Source organism: Scyliorhinus canicula, chromosome 2, assembly GCF_902713615.1.
Source record: "Scyliorhinus canicula chromosome 2, sScyCan1.1, whole genome shotgun sequence".
NCBI classification, from domain to species: domain Eukaryota; kingdom Metazoa; phylum Chordata; class Chondrichthyes; order Carcharhiniformes; family Scyliorhinidae; genus Scyliorhinus; species Scyliorhinus canicula.
The window spans coordinates 266585912-266606692 of NC_052147.1; the positions used below are offsets into that span (position 1 = coordinate 266585912).

The following is a 20781-nucleotide window of genomic DNA, read 5'->3' on the forward strand; positions in this document are numbered from 1 at the left end:
AGAGAGAGCACAAAGAGAGAGAGAGAGAGAGAGAGAGACACACACAGACCACAAAAGAGAGAGACAGAGAGAGAGAGAGACACAAAGTGAGAGAGAGACACAAAGAGAGAAAGAGACAAGAGAGCGAGACCAAAGAGGGAGAGAGAGAGACACAATAGGAGAGACAGAGACACAAAGAGATGAGAGACACAAAGGAGAGAGACATAAAGACAGAGAGAGAGACACAACGACAGAGAGAGAGGACACAAGAGAGAGAGAGAGAGACACACACACACAAAGAGAGAAGAGAGACACAAAGAGAGAGAGACACAAAAGAGAGAGACACACAACGGGAGAGAGACACACACAAAGAGAGAGAGAGAGACACACACAAAGAGAGAGAGAGACACACACAAAGAGAGAGAGAGAGACACACACAAAGAGGAGAGAGAGAGACACACAATAGGAGAGAGAGAGACACACAATAGGAGAGAGAGAGAGACACACAATAGGAGAGACAGAGAGACACACAAAGAGGAGAGAGACACACAAAGAGAGAGAGACGACAATGAGAGAGAGAGACACACAAAAGAAGAGGAGGAGACACCCAAAAGAGAGAGAGAGCACAAAGAGAGAGAGAGACACACAATAGGAGAGAGAGAGAGACACACAATAGGAGAGACAGAGAGACACACAAGAGAGAGAGAGACACACAAAGAGAGGAGAGAGACACACAAAGAGAGAGAGAGACACACAAAGAGAGGAGAGAGACACACAAAGAGAGAGACACAAAGAGAGAGACACAAAGAGAGAGACACAGAGAGAGAGACACAAAGAGAGAGACACACAGAGAGAGACACACAGAGAGAGACACACAGAGAGAGACACACAGAGAGAGACCCACAGAGCGACACACAGAGAGAGACACACAGAGAGAGACACACAGAGAGAGACACACAGAGCGAGACACACAGAGAGAGACACACAGAGAGAGACACACAGAGAGACACACAGAGAGAGACACACAGAGAGAGACACACAGAGAGACACACAGAGAGAGACACACAGAGAGAGAGACACACAGAGAGAGACACACAGAGAGAGACACACAGAGAGAGACACACAGAGAGAGACAGACAAGAGAGACAGACAGAGAGAGACACACAGAGAGAGACACACAAGAGAGACACACAGAGAGAGACACACAGAGAGAGACACGACAGAGAGAGACAGACAGAGAGAGACAGACAGAGAGAGACAGACAGAGAGAGACAGACAGAGAGAGACAGACAGAGAGAGAGAGAGACAAAGAGAGAGAGAGACAGACAAAGAGAGAGACAGACAAAGAGAGAGAGAGAGACAAAGAGAGACACACACAAAGAGAGAGCATCACAAAGAGAAACACAAAAGAGAAACAAAGAGAGAGAAAAACAAAGAGAAAGAGAGGGAAACAAGGAGAGAAAGAGTCTTCCAACAGCAGGTTAAAGTCCAACAGGTTTGTTTCGAATCACTACCGTTCGGAAGTACTGCTCCTTCCTCAGGAAGTGCTCCGAAAGCTAGTGATTTGAAACAAACATGTTGGACTTTAACCTGGTGTTGTAAGACTTCTTACTGTGCTCAACCCAGTGCTGGCGTCTCCACATCAAAGAGAGAAAGAGAGAGAGAAAGGAAGCGAGGCAGACAGAGAGAGAGCCAGTGAGAGGGAGCAGGGACAAAAGAGAAAATGCCGAAAAATCTCAGCAGGTCTGGCAGCATCTGCAGGGAGAGAAAAGAGCTAACGTTTGGAGTCTGATGACTCTTTGTCAAAGCTAACAAACAGAGAAAGTGGGAAGTATTTATACTGCGGAGTGAGAATGAAAGATGAGTCATAGCCACAGAAACCCAGGGAAACCGGGTGCTAATGGCCATAGAAATCAATGGGAAAGAGTGCTAATGGCAGTCCCCAGAGAGAACAAAAGATGTGAAAGGTCAAGCAGCAGGGGAAACTATCAGAGGATGAACTGTAGATGAAGGGGGAAGCAAAGAGGAGAAAGGAGAAGGAAAGGTGGATAAGATTGGGGCGGGGGGGGGGGGGGGATATATATTAAGGTAGTGATGGGCAAGCTAATGAGGCTAAAGGTAGAAAAGTCTCCTGGCCCTGATGGAATGCATCCAAGAGTACTAAAAGAGATGGCTAGGGAAATTGCAAATGCACTAGTGATAATTTACCAAAATTCACCAGACTCTGGGGTGGTCCCGGCGGATTGGAAATTAGCAAACGTGACACCACTGTTTAAAAAAGGAAGTGGGCAGAAAAGTGGGTAATTATAGGCCAGTGAGCTTAACTTCGGTAGTAGGGAGGATGCTGGAATTTATCATCAAGGAAGAAATAGCGAGGCATCTGAATGGAAATTGTCCCACTGGGCAGATGCAGCATGGGTTCATAAAGGGCAGGTCGTGCCTAACTAATTTAGTGAAATTTTTTGAGGACATTACCAGTGCGGTAGATAACGGGGAGCCAATGGATGTGGTAGATCTGGATTTCCAGAAAGCCTTTGACAAGGTGCCACACAAAAGGTTACTGCATAAGATAAAGATGCATGGCATTAAGGGTAAAGTAGTAGCATGGATAGAGGATTAGTTAATTAATAGAAAGCAAAGAGTGGGGACTAATGGGTGTTTCTCTGGGTTGGCAATCAATAGCTAGTGGTGGCCCTCAGGGATCAGTGTTGGGCCCACAATTGTTCACAATTTACATAGATGATTTGGATTAGGGACCACGGGCATGTGTCCATGTTTGCAGACGACACTAAGATGAGTGGTAAAACAAAAAGTGCAGAGGATACCGGAAGTCTGCAGAGGGATTTGGATAGGTTAAGTGAATGGGCTAGGGTCTGGCAGATGGAATACAATGTTGACAAATGGGAGGTTATCCAATTTGGTAGGAATTACAGTAAAAGGGATTATTATTTAAATGATAAAATATTAAAACATGCTGCTGTGCAGAGAGACCTGGGTGTGCTAGTGCATGAGTCGCAAAAAGTTGGTTTACAGGTGCAACAAGTGATTAAGAAGGCAAATGGAATTTTGTCCTTCATTGCTAGAGGGATGGAATTTAAGACTAGGGAGGTTATGCTGCAATTGTATAAGGCCACACCTGGAGTATTGTATTCAGTTTTGGTCTCCTTACCTGAGAAATGACGTACTGGCGCTGGAGGGTGTGCAGAGGAGATTCACTAGGTTAATCCCAGAGCTGAAGGGGTTGGATTACGAGGAGAGTTTGAGTAAACCGGGACTGTACTCATTGGAATTTAGAAGGATAAGGGGGGATCTTATAGAAACATATAAAATTATGAAGGGAATAGATAGGATAGATGCGGGCAGGTTGTTTCCACTGGCGGGTGAAAAAGAACAAGGGGGCATAGCCTCAAAATAAGGCGAAGTAGATTTTGGACTGAGTTTAGGAGGAACGTCTTCACCCAAAGGGTTGTGAATCTACGGAATTCCTTTCCCAGTGAAGCAGTTGAGGTTCCCTTCCTTAAATGTTTCTAAGATAAAGATAGATAGGTTTTTTGAAGTATAAAGGGATTAAGGGTTATGGTCTTCAGGCGGGAAAGTGGAGCTGCGTACCACAAAAGATCAGCCATGATCTATGAATGGCGGAGCAGGCTCGAGGGGCCAGATGGCCTACCCTGCTCCTAGTCTTATGTTCTTATAACAGCACGCTCAGCCTCAGAGAGGGGAAGGTCGGGCAGGTCTGGTGAACACGCGGCAGGGCTGGGAGAATGAGGTACGAGGGATGGGGACTGGTGGAGGGCCTGCTGGATGGTAGTGGTGTGAGGGTTTGGGAGGGTTTGCTGAGGGAGGGAGAGGGTTGCGAGGGAGGGAGGGAGGGGAGAGGGTTTGAGAGGGAGGGGAGGGAGGGAGGAGGGTTTTGCGAGGGAGGGAGGGAGGGCTGAGGGTTGCGAGGGAGGGAGGGAGGGAGAGGGTTTGCGAGGGAGGGAGGGAGGGAGGGGGTTTGGGAGGGAGGGAGGAGGAGGGTTTTGCGAGGGAGGGGCGTTGGAGGGAGGGAGGGAGAGGGTTTGCGAGGGAGGGAGGGAGGGAGGGAGAGGGTTGCGAGGGAGGGAGGGAGAGGGTTTGCGAGGGGGGAGGGAGGGAGAGGGTTTGCGAGGGAGGGAGGGAGGGAGAGGGTTTGCAAGGGAGGGAGAGGGTTTGCAAGGGAGGGAGGGAGAGGGTTTGCGAGGGAGGGAGGGAGAGGGTTTGGGGAGGGAGGGAGAGGGTTTGCAAGGAGGGAGGGTTTGTGAGGGAGGGAGAGGGTTTGCGAGGGAGGGGGGGAGAGGGTTTGCGAGGGAGGGAGGGAGGGAGAGGGTTTGCGAGGAGGGAGGGAGAGGGTTTGCGAGGGAGGGAGGGAGAGGGTTTGCGAGGGAGGGAGGGAGAGGGTTTGCGAGGGAGGGAGGGAGAGGGTTTGCAAGGGAGGGAGGGAGAGGGTTTGCGAGGGAGGGAGGGAGGGAGAGGGTTGCGAGGGAGGGAGGGAGGGAGAGGGTTTGCGAGGGAGGGAGGGAGGGAGAGGGTTTGCGAGGGAGGGAGGGAGGGAGAGGGTTTGCGAGGGAGGGAGGGAGGGAGAGGGTTTGCGAGGGAGGGAGGGAGGGAGAGGGTTTGCGAGGGAGGGAGGGAGGGAGGGAGGAGGGAGAGGGTTTGCGAGGGAGGGAGGGAGGGAGAGGGTTTGCGAGGGAGGGAGGGAGGGAGAGGGTTTGCGAGGGAGGGAGGGAGGGAGAGGGTTTGCGAGGGAGGGAGGGAGGGAGAGGGTTTGCGAGGGAGGGAGGGAGGGAGAGGGTTTGCGAGGGAGGGAGGGAGGGAGAGGGTTTGCGAGGGAGGGAGGGAGAGGGTTTGCGAGGGAGGGAGGGAGGGAGAGGGTTTGCGAGGGAGGGAGGGAGGGAGAGGGTTTGCGAGGGAGGGAGGGAGGGAGAGGGTTTGCGAGGGAGGGAGGGAGGGAGAGGGTTTGCGAGGGAGGGAGGGAGGGAGAGGGTTTGCGAGGGAGGGAGGGAGGGAGAGGGTTTGCGAGGGAGGGAGGGAGGGAGAGGGTTTGCGAGGGAGGGAGGGAGGGAGAGGGTTTGCGAGGGAGGGAGAGGGTTTGCGAGGGAGGGAGGGAGGGAGAGGGTTTGCGAGGGAGGGAGGGAGGGAGAGGGTTTGCGAGGGAGGGAGGGAGGGAGAGGGTTTGCGAGGGAGGGAGGGAGGGAGAGGGTTTGCGAGGGAGGGAGGGAGGGAGAGGGTTTGCGAGGGAGGGAGGGAGGGAGAGGGTTGCGAGGGAGGGAGGGAGGGAGAGGGTTTGCAAGGGAGGGAGGGAGGGAGAGGGTTTGCGAGGGAGGGAGGGAGGGAGAGGGTTTGCGGAGGGAGGGAGGGAGGGAGAGGGTTTGCGAGGAGGGAGGGAGGGAGAGGGTTTGCGAGGGAGGGAGGGAGGGAGAGGGTTTGCGAGGGAGGGAGGGAGAGGGTTTGCGAGGGAGGGAGGGAGAGGGTTTGCGAGGGAGGGAGAGGGTTTGCGAGGGAGGGAGAGGGTTTGCGAGGGAGGGAGGGAGAGGGTTTGCGAGGGAGGGAGGGAGAGGTTTGCGAGGGAGGGAGGGAGAGGGTTTGCGAGGGAGGGAGGAAGAGGGTTTGCGAGGGAGGGAGGAAGAGGGTTTGCGAGGGAGGGAGGAGAGGGTTTGCGAGGGAGGGAGGGAGAGGGTTTGCGAGGGAGGGAGAGGGTTTGCGAGGGAGGGAGAGGGTTTGGGAGAGGGAGAGGGTTTGCGAGGGAGGGAGAGGGTTTGCGAGGGAGGGAGAGGGTTTGCGAGGGAGGGAGAGGGTTTGCGAGGGAGGGAGAGGGTTTGCGAGGGAGGGAGAGGGTTTGCGAGGGAGGGAGAGGGTTTGCGAGGGAGGGAGAGGGTTTGCGAGGGAGGGAGGGGGTTTGCGAGGGAGGGAGGGGTTTGCGAGGGAGGGAGGGGGTTTGCGAGGGAGGGAGGGGGTTTGCGAGGGAGGGAGAGGGGGAGCGAAGGAGGTAGAGGGGGAGTGAAGGAGGGAGAAGGGGAGCGAAGGAGGGAGAGGGGGAGCGGAGGAGGGAGAGGGGGAGCGGAGGAGGGCGAGGGGGAGCGGAGGAGGGCGAGGGGGAGCGGAGGAGGGAGAGGGGGAGCGGAGGAGGGAGAGGGGGGAGCGGAGGAGGGAGAGGGGGGAGCGGAGGAGGGAGAGGGGGTGCGGAGGAGGGAGAGGGGGTGCGGAGGAGGGAGAGGGGGTGCGGAGGAGGGAGAGGGGGTGCGGAGGAGGGAGAGGGGGAGCGGACGAGGGAGAGGGGGAGCGGAGGAGGGAGAGGGGGAGCGAAGGAGGGTGAGCGAGGGAGAGAGAGAGGGGGAGGGGAGAGCAAGCGGGGGGGTGGAGTAAGCGAGAGGAAAAAGACAGAATGAGCAAAAAAAGAGGCACGAGAAAGGAGTGAGAACGAAAGGGGAGAGAGAAAGAGGAAAAGCAGGAGAGCGCACGTGCTCCCTCGCTTACGCCTGGTGTGCCTCTGGAGGTGGGAGGGCATGCCCACAAGGGCGGGTGTGTGCGCCCGCGAGGGGTGGGAGGGCGCACCCACGAGCCCTGAAGCCATGAGGGAGGACCCACCCGCAAGACCTGAAGCCATGAGACTTCATCAGATCCAGAGTCAACGCGAGGACTTCCAGGGCAGCTCCCTCCTGATTATATACCCTTGTGCCGCAACCTTTACTGGGTCGGTCCTGCCAGTGGGTTTGGACATACCCAAGGATGGTGATCGTGGTGTCTGCGGTGATATCTTTAAGGTACAATTCCATTAGTACAACTATGTCAGGCAGTTGCTTGACTAGTCTGTGAGACAGCTCTCCCAATTCTGGCAAAGTCCCCCCCCAGATGTTAGTAAGGAGGACTCTACAGGGTTGACAGGGCTGGGTTTGCAGAGCTCAGTGAGAGTCGGGGGTTGGGGGGGGGGGGGGGGGGGGGGGGGGTGGGAAACGGACGACGGCAGAAGGTGGTGAGAGAAAGAGGGAGGGGGATGAGAAGAGGCAGGTATATATACTCCAATTTTGGTAAATCTGGAGAGAATACAGTGTGAATCCATGTCAGTTGACAGTTAATGGAAGTGTCTCACAGAGGTGAAGACAGTACTCAGGAGTTGAAAAGTCCTGAGCTGTGAAAGCTCCAAATCGGAATTGGTCCTCCGCACTCTAAATCTGACTCCTTTGCTGAGAAGGAGACAAAGTTAGAAGTTCAGCCACATGGATTAGTGCTAGAGAGAGCAAGCCAGCAGCGCGAGGGTGCAATGGGGACAAAGAGGACATAATGTATGCTTTAAAAAAAATTAATTCAGAGTGCCCAATTATTTTTTTTTTCCAATTAAGGGGCAATTTAATATGTCCAATCCACCTACCCTGCACATCTTTGGGTTGTGGGGGTGAGATCCACTCAGGCACAGGGAGAATGTACAAACTCCACACGGACAGTGGCCCGGGCTGGGATTCAACCCAGGTCCTCAACGCCGTAATGCAGCAGTGCTAACCACTGAGCCACCGTGCCAAGGTGCTACCCAGCAGAAAGGAATTACTGTCAAAGGTTAAGCATCATGAGGACAGTGTACCACTGTCTCAGAAATGTGTCTGCGCAGGCAGTTGGTAGCAGACCTGTGCAGAATAAAGGGGGAATTGAGCCCAATGCGATGTGGTGGCCAGCTACTGCCTGTGGCGGCGATGGTGAGCAGTGATCAACCTTTATGCCTTAGGCTTCTTCCGGGTTAATGGTCCGGAAATGTTCACTCAGTGGCCCACTGCTGCACAAGCCATCTGCTGCTTTACTGGTGATTCAAGGTTTCCTATCAGTGAGATGCTGAGAAGCACTAACCTTTTCCTCAATCCTCTTTCTCAGTTTCCGTTGTATTTCTCAGAGGTACTGAACACACACCCAAGAGGGTCACATCCATTCTGATGTTTCAAATCCAACAAAATCAATTCAACTTTCATATAATTTTCTGCATCATTCTTGTGTTCGCGCATAGCTTTTAATCCCACGTTTATCAGTTTCAGAAAATGTTATAACCAAGAACTTTTAGCGCCATTGAGAAAGGTTCTTACAAAGGATCTATCGACTATTTCATCTTCACTGTCAAAAAGTCAACAACAAACCAATGTGACAACCAATTACATTGTCATAATGCCATGTGGAATAAGCAAATCCATAAAAAGATATCACAAGCAGACATCAGTACAGTATTATACTAATTTTGCAGTAGTAGTTGCATATTTAGTGTTGACCTCTTATAATGCCAAAATTTAAACAACATTGTTGTTCTTCAAAAGCTCCTCCCATTATGATACATTTATGGCCGGCACGGTGGCACAGTGGATAATACAGTACCTTACAGCCTTACAGTACCAGGGACCTGGGTTTGATTCCGACCTCAGGTGATTGCCTGTGTGGAGTCTACACATTCTTCCTGTGGCTGAGAGGGTTGCCTCCGGGTGCTCCAGTTTCCTCCCACAGTCCACAGATGTGCAGGTTAGGTGGATTGGCCACACTAAATTGCTCTGAAGGGCGAGTTTGTGGAATAGGGTGGGGGATTGGGCCAAATGGTCTTCTTCTGCACCATAGGGATTCTATTTATTCATTACATCTTACCTGGCAAATACCCTTTCTTTGTTTGCTTTCTCTTTTCCATATTGCACAGACTGGACCTCTGTCCTCCCACTGCAAACAAAAAACAAATTCAAAATTTGAAATATACCGAAATCATCTTAAAATGTACTAGTCTTAATTTTCCAATTTTATTGTAATTTGAGAGAGAAGAATATGCATGATGCACTTAGCAATTTTACAATGCCTACTTCTTAACAGTTGTAAATTATGGTGGGATTTATTCATTTATGGTGGGTGTATGCAGAAGGAATACAGTTAATATTAAATGGCGGTACCGTGGCCCCACACATTCATCTGCCTGCTCCACAAAGCTGTGTATTTTTTGATACAACATTTGAGTTGTATCGTATAATGCGATTAAATCATGTGGAAACATTTATGGAAGATTTTTGTAAAAAACAGTTTGGAACCAATATTAGATAACGGTTCGCTTCCTGCCATATGGAGCAGAACACAGAACTAATAATAAAACAGATCTTGATTTTGAAAACAAACTTGCTATGACTTTCCAAAATGTCAACAACTTTGGTATCATTTTAGTCAGCAATAGGCTCCCACAATCTTTCATTGCTCGAGTTCCAAAACATTTTATTTTTCTGGTTTTGTCAACTCAGTTTATATTAACATGAAAGCTTTCCCAGAGTGCAACAAAGCTGCTGGTATACATTGTACATAATCAGAAGAGCTCCCAGATTTCACTATTGTTTTTTCTCCATAGTCTCCTCCATCATTGGCTGTAACACCACATATTACATCTGGTCACCTCTTAAACAGATTTGAGGGAAAGTCTTTTTTTCAAATTTGAAATATATCACATGGGTAAATGTTAAAATTTGACCAACTAGATACAGAGTGTATAAACGTTTAGATATGGATATCTTTGTCATTACTTGAGAAGCAACGGTAATCAGCAATTGACTATTATAACTTTTAGTATGGGGGTTTCAATTGTCTGACAAACAGTACAGAAAATTTTGATCTGGCCAGATACTAAAAGTGCCTATAGTTGGTTTATTTGAGTATGACAATTACATTACTGATGAAACACAAGATTTCATTCCCACAGTCAAGGTATGTTTCTTTGTACAGTAGGCATTTCTGAACTCAAACTTACTGAAGTTAAAGGGCAAAAATTTAAAGGGCAAAAATTTAGAATATAGTGCAGCAAAGAAGAAAGTCAGGAGAGAACCTTGTTTTGAAGTGGGCATGACTGGATAGGTTTCGAAGTGATATGGGAATATCCATACTTTCATGCAGCACAGAAAAGGGGTAAAACATCTTGAAAATTCTACAAAAGCTAAGCTTCTCCAGAAATTGAAACCAACCAACCAGTATTTGCTTCAGCAACTATAGCCAGGCCTTAACCTAATCAAAAATTGTTATTCCAAATAAAAGCTTATTGCTAAAGTGGTACAGATGGAATGCATACTAGACTGCTGATAGAATCAAAGGTAGAAATAACAAGGGCATCAGTTGCAATCTTTCAAGCCTGACAGGTATATTATCCCACTATGCAAGAAAGTGGAATGTGATAATCCAGGAAACTACAGACCAATCAGCCTGACATTTGTGGTGGCGAAGTGGTGGAAGACTTTATCAGGGACAAAAGTCATGGGTTAATCAAGGAGAGCCAGCATGGATTCGTGAAAGATAAATCTTACCAAGCTTGATTGAATTATTTCATAAGGTAATAGAGAATGTTTATTATAGTGCAGCAGGTGTTGCATACATGGACTTTTAGAAGGCATTTGACAAAAAAATGCAAAGGAAGTTTATTAAGTAGAAGGATGCTCGTGGTTTTAAGGGGAACATGCAGAATGGATACAAAATAAGCTCAGTGAGTGACAGAGGGAGAAGGTGGATTAATTTCCAGGCTGAGAGGTAGTTTGTAGTGATGTCTGTCAAGGGTCAGTTTTGGCTCCGTTACTCTTAATTTTTGTAAATGACCTCAACTTGAGTGCAAGAAACAGCATTATAAAGTTTGCAGATGATACAAAATTTGTCACGGTATTGACGAGGATAGTTACAGGATTGAGGATGTCTGAGACAGGATGGTGAAATGGACAGAAGCCTGGTAGATTGAGTTCAATAAAGAGAAGTATGAAGTGTCCATTTTGTGGAAACTAATGTGGAAAGCCACTACTAAAAATGATAAAATATTTAAAAATGTAGACGAGCTGAGACATTGGTGTCCATAGATAGAAATCCATAAATTTAATAGGGTAAATTGGTTTCAACAGTATGGGTAATTTTGGTTCATAAATAGAGGAGTTGAACATAAAAGCAAAGAGATCACGATCGACTTTATAAATCAATAATTAGACCGCACCGGAGTAATGCTGAGCACAACAATTCAGGAAATATGGAAAGGCTTTTAGAACAGGTTATCAATGTGTTACCAGTGCTGAGGAATTTCAGTTATGAGGAGAGGCTGGGAAAGTTGAACTGTTCTCCTTGGAATGGAAGTGACCAAAAAGAGGTTTGAGATGAAAGGTTTCGAGAAAGTAAACAGGGAAAAATATTCCTACTGGCAATTCAATGACTAGGGACATGGATTCAAAATCACTCGAAAAAAATCTAGAGCGAAGATCTGGAAAGTTCCACCTGCAAGTGGTGGAAGCTTGTTCAATAAATAATTTTAAAAAGGGGGTCAGGCATGTACTTGAGGGAGACAAACTTGTAGGACAAGGCTGGGGGACTAAACATGACCGCTCTTTCAAAGAGCCAGTTAAGGCACAGCAGACTGAATAGAACATAGAACATAATGGCGTCATTCCTTGCTACAAGTTTCTCTGATTCTATGAAAAGCTGAAATCGTGGTACTTTACTGTATACCTTCAATGGCTATTCTGATAAACAATAAGCGATAAATCATTTGCACCTACCAGTATCGGAACTTTGAACCCAATGTAAAGTAGTGTGCAAAAAAGTTCTTCTGTGGAGGTACTGGTCTTTCTAGCCGGAAGAATGTATGATGCTCCACACAAGCCTTCCACAAATTCTTACAAGCTCGATAGTTCCCCATATTAAACCCTAGTAATGTTTCTCTTGAGTCATGCTGATAGAGAAAAAGTTGAAAAGGTTAATGGACTAAATACAAATATTTCTTTAGCATCTCTGTTCAGTTTGGTTAAAATGTCAATAAAGACAGACTTGACTAATTTTCTTTAATGGTGCAATGTGATTAGTCAACAATATAGAGGAATTAATGGCCAGTTACACCACTTTTTAAAATTAAAAATTGTATTCTGGGGTCTTAAGCAGATTTATTGGAAGCTTTATCAAAAGGTCTGGGGCTGGTTTAGCACACTGGGCTAAATTGCTAGCTTTTAAAACAGACCAAGGCAGGCCAGTAGCACGGTTCAATTCCCGTACCAGCCTCCCTGAACAGGCGCCGGAATGTGGCGACTAGGGGCTTTCCACAGTGACTTCATTGAAGCCTACTCGTGACAATAAGCGATTTTCTATTCTAATTTTTCTAAGGTCATACATTTGTTACAGCTAAGCATCAATTTGTGGAATGCTAAACACCTGAACATTAAAATTGCCCAATCTGGCTATAATGTTGGGCAAGCCGGAACTCCAACATCATTAGCTAGTTTATTGAATTAAGTGTGTGTTTGCTGCAAAAACAACCAATGCATTGCTCTTGCGCAATCACCACCTAACCCAAATTAAACTATTGAATTGGCTCAGACAGGCCGCTGGTGAGATCTGTCATAGTGACTATGGCAAGTTTACTTTAGCACTGCACAAGCCACACTGATCAGCAACAGCAGTGCACATCAACTCAATGTAAAGGGTAGCACTATAATTAGCATCAACAGTACAGGGACAGGTTATCTAGTTTAACTGATCCACACCAGTGTTCACACAATTCTCCTCCCATTCTAAATACCATTCCCATCCTCCTCCCTTGTCCCACTATCCCCTTTCTCTCACTTATACAGCAAGCATCAAGGCTGTTTTCTTACCACACAAGGGTAAAGGAAATCGAGGGATATGGTGGCAGGACAATGGCCAGCACAAGACAAGGCACTAAATGCTGATGTTTCAATTCCCTTTGAGGTAAATTATTTTCTCTTAACGTTACATTTATTAGCTTTCACCCAGATAGCTGCAATTAATTAAAAGAAAGGTGCAGCCAGTATATTAGTCTGTCTCTTTTTCTGATATTGATGGACCTGCTGTGCATTTCCAACACCTTGCTTTTCTTCAGGTTCCAATATCCATAAGTCATCATTTCATTCCTGAAATGGAATATTAGTTCAAGAGAACATTGATGTATCCCTTTTATTTACTTCAAGACAACATACGTGCAATTACAGAATTGGGGACTGATCCATGATTCCTCCCCCCCCCCCCCCCCCCCCCATCATGGGAGTATGGTTACTCTATATAAAAAATAGATTTCAGTTGATTCATTCCCTTTATGACAAAGAACATCTACTGGCTTTCCTCCTTCTCTCCTGAGTATCCAACAGCTTCTGAACAAGTGGCATTACATATGCCGAGTCTTTTAATAGACTACAATTACTTAAGTACGTTCGGTTCTTTGAAATGGCAATCAGAGAGATATGAAAATATAAAAAATTAGATGGCTTAATTCACTAAATTATGAATTGTACCTCGGGATATGCTTACAGCATTCAATTTTACTGAAGTTAGGTATGAAGTAACATTATACGAAGTCTAAAGATCATTACTCAGGAGCAGGTTTAGCTCACTGGGCTAAATCGCTGGCTTTTAAAGCAGACCAGCAGCACAGTTCGATTGAAGCCTATTTGTGACAATAAAGCGATTTTCATTTTTTAATTTGGCTGATCTAATCAACAACGCCTTCTTAAAAATAAGCTATTCAATTTTTAAATTTTGTTCCTTCAAATTTCTCCCCAAAGACTACTTTAATTTTTTTGAGCCAAGCTACGTCATGTCACCAGCATAGATCTGGTGTCTATCCATTTGCATAGAACAAATTACAACATATCCATTATAATTCCGACCAGTGTACAATACACAGGACAGAGGCCAAGCAAACAAACAGTCTCACTGTCAAATCATTAACATGCTTCAGACATTTCAACAACATTAGTGCACTAAAATAGATTACTGATAATAGTCCCACATAAAACAATCTTATAACAAAAGATCATATTTTGAATGTTCTAATCAGGTGTAAAAGAAGTTGAAAAATTTTAAAGCCATTCATCACCGAGCAATATTATTAATGTTGAGTCAAAATGCCATGGCCATCAATAGATATCAAATTATGTTAAATCTGCAATATTTATTAATATGACTTTTTATTAATCTTCACAAATGATTGATGTTGGACAAGTACCAGGTCTAGCTGTGAAGTGAGATTTGCTGAGTAACTGGTTGAAATAATTTTCTGCACATTAAAGCTGAGCTATGCTGCAAATTTCAATCTCAAGAGGATGGAGAGCAAACCCCAATTTACTGGTTAAAATGTCATGCAAACACAAACTGACTGATTTGTCTTGCAAAATGGCTATTCCTATTTATAGACTTCCTAATACACCACCCTGCACATCACAATGTTACATGCACAAATTTCACTGAGCAAGCTATTTCCAGAAATTTGTTATTACGGAATGATTTTAAGGCGCAATGCCATCTCATGACTCAGTCAGGCTTAATGCAGCTTGATTTTCAAAAGTCATAATTCATATTCAGTTTAATTTGCTAATCCACCTGTGATATGACCAAAGTGGATTTTCACAAATGGTATTTTACCATAATTTTCATGAATTTATTTTTAGTCTTGCATTCTTCCTGCTGCATACACCGTTTGACAGACCCCAATTGCAATTTGGAGCATATGTGCAGAATCTCCAGTTTGAGTGACAATACAGAACAGGACCCAAAAGAGAAAATTATCTCCAATTCAAAAATAGGGGCTGGTTTAGTACACTGAGCTAAATCGCTGGCTTTTAAAGCAGGCCAGCAGCACGGTTCAATTCCCGTACCAGCCTCCCCGAACAGGTGCTGGAATGTGGCGACTAGGGGCTTTTCACAGTAACTTCATTTGAAGCCTACTCATGACAATAAGCAATTTTCATTTTCATTTCAAAATGAAACAATAAAATTGTGATTGCTGCAGACGTATTTAAGAATTGCAATTAGCAGAAAGATTTAAAAAAAAAAAGATTTTGTTAATTCTATCTAGTGAAACAATTGTTCGGAAAGAATAAAATCTGCCGTCATGATTTTTCTCCAGTTACTAACTAACACTTCAGCCAGAAAAATTGTAATATTAAAAAATATACACAGCAATCAAATATTAGCATGAAACAAATTTTATAGCTGACATGCCTTGAATGTTACAACGATGACTATTATTTTGGCAACATCAATAATTAATTGGAAAATAAATACAATTAAATAGTCTTGGAATTCAAATGGCTGTTGCCATAGGTGTAAAACAAGTGCATATTTCAGTTTCAGCCAATGCAAGTCAAGGTTGCCCAAAATGGATGAAATACATTTTTAAATGCAATTTTCATGGGATGTGGGCATCGTTGGCAGGACCAGAACTGTTGTCCATCCCTAAATGCTGTTGAGGTGATGGTGAACCACCTTCGTGAACCACTGCAGTCATTATAGATTATTCATGAAGGCCTGCATTCTCAACCTTGCCCCTCATCTGAGGTGTGGCGATCCTCAGGTTAAACCATTAGCAGTCAAGCTCTACCCCTCAAAAGGGGAAAGCAGCCTATGGTCATCTGGGACTATGACGACTTTATCGGTATACTTAGAAGGACATCAGAAAGGGGGTTCCAGGATTTTCATTCAGCGATAGTGAAGGAACAGCAATTTAGTTCCAAGTCTAGATGGCAATGAACTTCATTTGGCACTTATGTGCCCTATTTGCCACCTATCTGCCCACTCCATCAACTTGTCTATGTACTTTTGAAGTTCTACACTGTCCTCTTCACAGTTTACTATTTTTCCAAGTTTCCTGTCACCCGCAAACTTTGAAATGGTGCCCTGCACACAAAGATGTAGCTCATTAAAATATATCTATATATATATATATATATATCAGGAAAGCAAGGGTCCCAATACCGCCCCCTACATACCTTCCTCCAGCCCAAAAAATATCTATTGACCATTACTCTCTGCTTTCTATTATTCAACCAATTTTGTATCCACATTGCTATTGTCCCTTTCATTCTATGAGCTATAACTTTTCTCAAGTCTGTTGTGGATGGCACTGTATCAAAAGCCTGCTGAAAGTCCATGTATGCCACATCAACAACATTACCCTCATAGACCCTTTCTGTTATAGCCTCAAAAGCTCTCGCAAGTTAGTTAGTAAACATACAGAAATAGGTTTGTAATTAGCCAGTGTCCTGTGCACAGTTAATCTGTGACACACATCGAGATCAACTACTGGTCTTTTATTGCTTCTTTAAGCTATTTCAGGCTAGGGACAGCACAAACGCCAAAGAGTGTTGACTTACCAATTCTCTTCGAAGCTGAATGAAGAACTGTTTGCATTTAAATGAGATTTTTACAATCTTCAACCTGTGTGAAAGGAAATGGTTAATAGTAACATTTCAAATAGTGTCACAAAGAGATTCACTCCTTAATTTTCTTTTTACGATCAATCCTTTTTTTCATAGATGTTTTTTATTGGGTTTTTGAACAAAGTATATTTACCGTTATGTACACAGGATAAGAAACAGAAAGAAAAGAAAATAGTAAATAATAAAAAAAAATACAATAAAAAACAAAATAGAATAACTGGTAGGGTATTGTGCACCAGCTCAACAGCAGCAACTCTGTACACCTGTCAAAATTATTATTTACAACAGACAAGTAGGCGACTGTTTGTGGGAGGGGTCCTCCCGTCTTTATTCTCCTCGTTCCCTGCTCCTGAAGATGCCATGTTCATTATTGTATCCTGTGCCTTCCTTCCGGCTCTCATTTCCCTGCCTCGCCTCCCACCACCACCCCCCCCCCCCCTCCCCCTCCCCCCAATCTCCCTGGTTCTCCTCTCTTGTTCCCTGTCTCTTCCCTCTCTCTCTCTCTCTCTCTCTCCCCCCCCCCCCCCCACCTGTGGTTCGCCTTTTTTTCCTCTTAGGTTTAGCTGCCCCCCCCCTCTCCCGGTCTATCCCTCCCTCTCATGCTTTGGCTACTTTCCCCTGACTCTTGGCTACCTTGCTATTCTTCCGCTTGTTCGTTGGCCACAAACAGGTCCCGGAACACTTGCGGAATGGCTCCCACGTTCTGTGGAAGCCATCATCTGACTCTCGGATCGCGAATTTGATTTCACCATTTGGAGAGATTCTGAGAGGTCGGACAGCCAGTCTGCAGCTTTGGGTGGTGCTGCTGACCACCAGCCGAACAGGATTCTACGGCGGGCGGTCAGGGAGGCAAAGGCAAGGGCGTCCGCCCTCCTCCCCTGGAATAGGTCTGGCTGGTCCGAAACCCCGAAGACCGCCACTTTCGGGCATGGCTCCACCCTCATCCCCACCACTTTGGACATTGCCTCGAAAAAGGCTGTCCAGTACTCCACAGGTCTGGGGCAGGACCAGAACATGTGGGTGTGGTTGGTCGGGCCTCCTTGGAACCCTTCACATCTATCCTCCACCTCCGGGAAGAACCTACTCATACGGGTCCTTGTTAAGTGGGCTCTATGTACCACTATGTACCACCTTTAGCTGCGTCAGGCTGAGTATTAGTATCTTTAGCACAGAGCTAAATCATTGGCTTTGAAAGCAGACCAAGGCAGGCCAGCAGCATGGTTCAATTCCCGTACCAGCCTCCCCGAACAGGCGCCGGAATGTGGTGACTAGGGGCTTTTCACAGTAACTTCATTTGACGCCTACTTGTGACAATAAACAATTTTCATTTTAAGGGGCTGTTTAGCTCACTGGGCTAAATCGCTGGCTTTGAAAGCAGACCAAGCAGGCCAGCAGCACGGTTCGATTCCTGTAACAGCCTCCCCGAACAGGCGCCAGAATGTGGCGACTAGGGGCTTTTCACAGTAACTTCATTTGAAACCTACTTGTGACAATAAGCGATTTTCATTTTTTTTCATTTCAGTCTTGCGCACGTGGAGGTGGAGTTGACCCTATGCAGTGCTTCGCTCCAGAGTCCCCATCCTATCTCAATCCCCAGGTCCTCCTGCCATTTCTTTCTTGTTGCGTCCAGTACGCGGTCAGCCCTTTCTATCAGTCGGTCATACATGTCACTACATCTTCCTTTATCTAGTATGCTTGCGTCCAGTAGTTCTTCCAGTAGTGTCTGTCGTGGCGGTTGTGGGTACGTCCTTGTGTCCTTTCGTGGGACGTTTTTGAGCTGTAGGTACCTTAGCACGTTCCCCCTGGCTAGCTGGAATTTCTCTGTCATTTCATCCAGTGTTGCGATCCTGCCGTTCGTGTGTAGGTCCCACCGTCCTGCCCCCACCTTTTGAAGGTGGCGTCAGTCAGTGGTGATGTGAACCTATGGTTGTTGCAGATGGGAGCTTTGTCCGACATTTTGGTCAGGCCCAATTGCTGCCATAGATGGTTCCAGGATTGGAGGGTGGCCATCACCACTGGACTGCTGGAGTGTTTTTTGGGTGGGGATGGGAGTGCTGCCGTGGCGAGGGCCCGGAGGGAGGTCCCCATGCAAGAGGCCTCTTCCGCGCGCACCCACTCGGCTTCTGGCTCCTTGATCCATCCTTAATTTTTTTTAATCAAACTGTTTTAATTGTGTTGTTGGATGAAGGAGAACTCTCCAGTTTTTTTTCTGAATAATGCAGTGGGATCTTTTACAGCCACTTGATAGAGCAGACAGGACTTTAAATTTATCTGAGAAATGGTGCTTACAATAGGGCAGCAGCCCCCCACAGTTCTACATGGTAGCATCAGACAAGTTAACATACTCAAGTCTTGGAATGAGATTTGCCCGTGATATTCTCAGCGAGGTTAAGAAAGCTGCTACTGAAACATGGCTGACCCCTGATGGGTTAACATTATTTTGAAAACTGCTTTAAAATAAATTACTACAGTCCAGTGAGTGGCGCAGTATGGCACCTGACCAATTACTCCTTTTTCCGCTTACACGCTTGTCTAGCCCTGTGCTCAGAGTGATCCATGAACCACCCAACCTGCCTTAACCCAAACCGCATGACCTGAAATCCAGATGGAATCAGACACGACCTCAGTCCTGAGGTTGCTGGTTTGGAGATACTAGACATGCGCTATCAGACGTGTTCAGGCAGAAATTACCAAAGAGGAAAATTGAACTCACACATCCAAAATGATAAACACCTTAAGTAATATAATTCAATTATTAATTGGCTATTTATTCAGCTCTTTCACTTCTTAGCAATTTTGGTTAGTTTCATCCAATTACATCGGCAAAACAGTTTTGTTTTGTTTATTTTAGGGAAACGGAAGCTGGATGTAGTTGAAATTCACTGTAATATATGAAAAATCATCCAATACACATTTATTAAAAATAGGCACTACTGTATTACCTCATATTGAGAGTCAAGAGTGCTCCAATTCCACAATGGCTCTCATTTAGATTTAGCTGAAAATGCCATGCAACCCCTCCTTCCACAGACAGTAAAGTGCCCAAAGACAACAATCTTGACAAATCACTGAAGAAGAACTTCCTTTTATATGCTGTAATATTACTGTTAACAACCCCCCTCCCCCCCCCCCCCCCCCCGAGAAAGTTTCGCTTTTTGAAAAATAAACATTTTAGAGGTATTTTTGGTATAAAAACAACAAAATAGACAATATACATGAAACCATAAACATAGTGCAAAAACCGTTTACCGTTCGTACAGGTCCCACCCTTATTACCCCACTACTCTAACCTAAACTACTGCCTCCACCCCGGTCTGCTGACGATTATTTTCCGCAAGGAAGTCAACAAACGGTTGCCACCTCCGGGTGAATCCCAACAATGAACCTCTCAAGGCGAACTTAATTTTCTCCATACAGACCTTGGACATGATGTCCGCAAACCCCTGTCAAAATCCCCGAAGCTTTGGATATGTCCAAATCATGTGGACATGGTTCGCTGGTCCTCCCACGCATTTTGTGCACCTGTTCTCCACCCAAAGAATCTGCTCATCCAGGCCACTGTCATGTGAGGCCGGTGAACAACCGTAAATTGTATCAGGCAGAACCTGGCACATGTTGCAGACGCGTTGACTCTACTCAATGTGTCTGCCCATAGACCATCCTCTATCTCACCTCCCAGCTCCTCCTCCCACTTGCGCTTCAGCTCCGTGGTCTGCATCTCCTCCAACCCCATAAGCTCCTTATAAATGTCCGAGACTCTCCCTTCTCCTACCCACCCTCTGGAAATTACCCTATCCTGAATCCCCCTCAGCGGTAGGAGCAGGAAGGTTGCCACCTGTTTACGAAGGAAGTCCCGCACCTGCAGATATCTAAATTGGTTTCCCCTCGCCAGCCCAAACTTTTCCTCCAGCACCCTCATACTCTGAAAGCTCCCCTCTATGAATACATCCCCCATCCTCTCAATCCCCGCTCTCCGCCACATCTGGAACCCCCCCATCCATACTCCCTGGGGCAAACCAGTGGTTATCACAAATTGGGGCCCAGACCGATGCTCCCACATGCCGCCTCCACTGGCCCCAAACTCTCAGGGCTGCCACCACCACTGGGCTGGTGTAGTACCGCGCTGGCTGGAGTGGCAGAGGCGCAGTTACCAATGCTTCCAGACTGGTGCCCTTACATGAAGCCGCTTCCATATGTAGCCATGCCGATCCCTCCGCCACCACCCACTTCCTGATCATGCATATGTTAGCCACCCAGTAATAGTTGCTAAAATTTGGCAGCGCCAGCCCGCCCTCTCCCCGGCTCCGCTCAAGCATTACCTTCCTTACCCGGGGGGGGGGGGTCTTGCCCACCCAGACGTGATCACCCTGTTGACCCGCTTAAAAAGGACTACGGAATAAAAATGGGGAGACATTGGAATACAAATAGGAACCTCGGAAGGAAAGTTATGCTTTGTTAACGTGTAGTTGGGTTTCTAGCAGCATACCAAGTCTTAACTACTTTTTAGCAACCTCTTATGGCCCTGGCAAAACTAATCTTAAAATTTGTGAAATGCAATTTTCATATAATCAATCTAGTTTAACATACCTCAAGTATGTTAGGG

General features: G+C 46.3%; 1 protein-coding gene across 7 annotated transcripts in view; it reads right to left on the reverse strand.

Annotated features, from left to right (window-relative positions):
- Positions 1-20781, reverse strand: part of ptpn4a (protein tyrosine phosphatase non-receptor type 4a) — a 428771-nt gene that overhangs the window by 139599 nt on the left and 268391 nt on the right. For all 7 annotated transcript variants that reach the window (XM_038790048.1, XM_038790047.1, XM_038790049.1 and 4 more), the window contains 3 exons: positions 16113-16176; positions 11511-11683; positions 8608-8676 (listed from right to left, as the gene is read on the reverse strand). In XM_038790048.1, coding sequence (XP_038645976.1) covers positions 8608-8676; positions 11511-11683; positions 16113-16176 — 306 coding nt within the window. The remainder of the gene's footprint in view (positions 1-8607; positions 8677-11510; positions 11684-16112; positions 16177-20781) is intronic.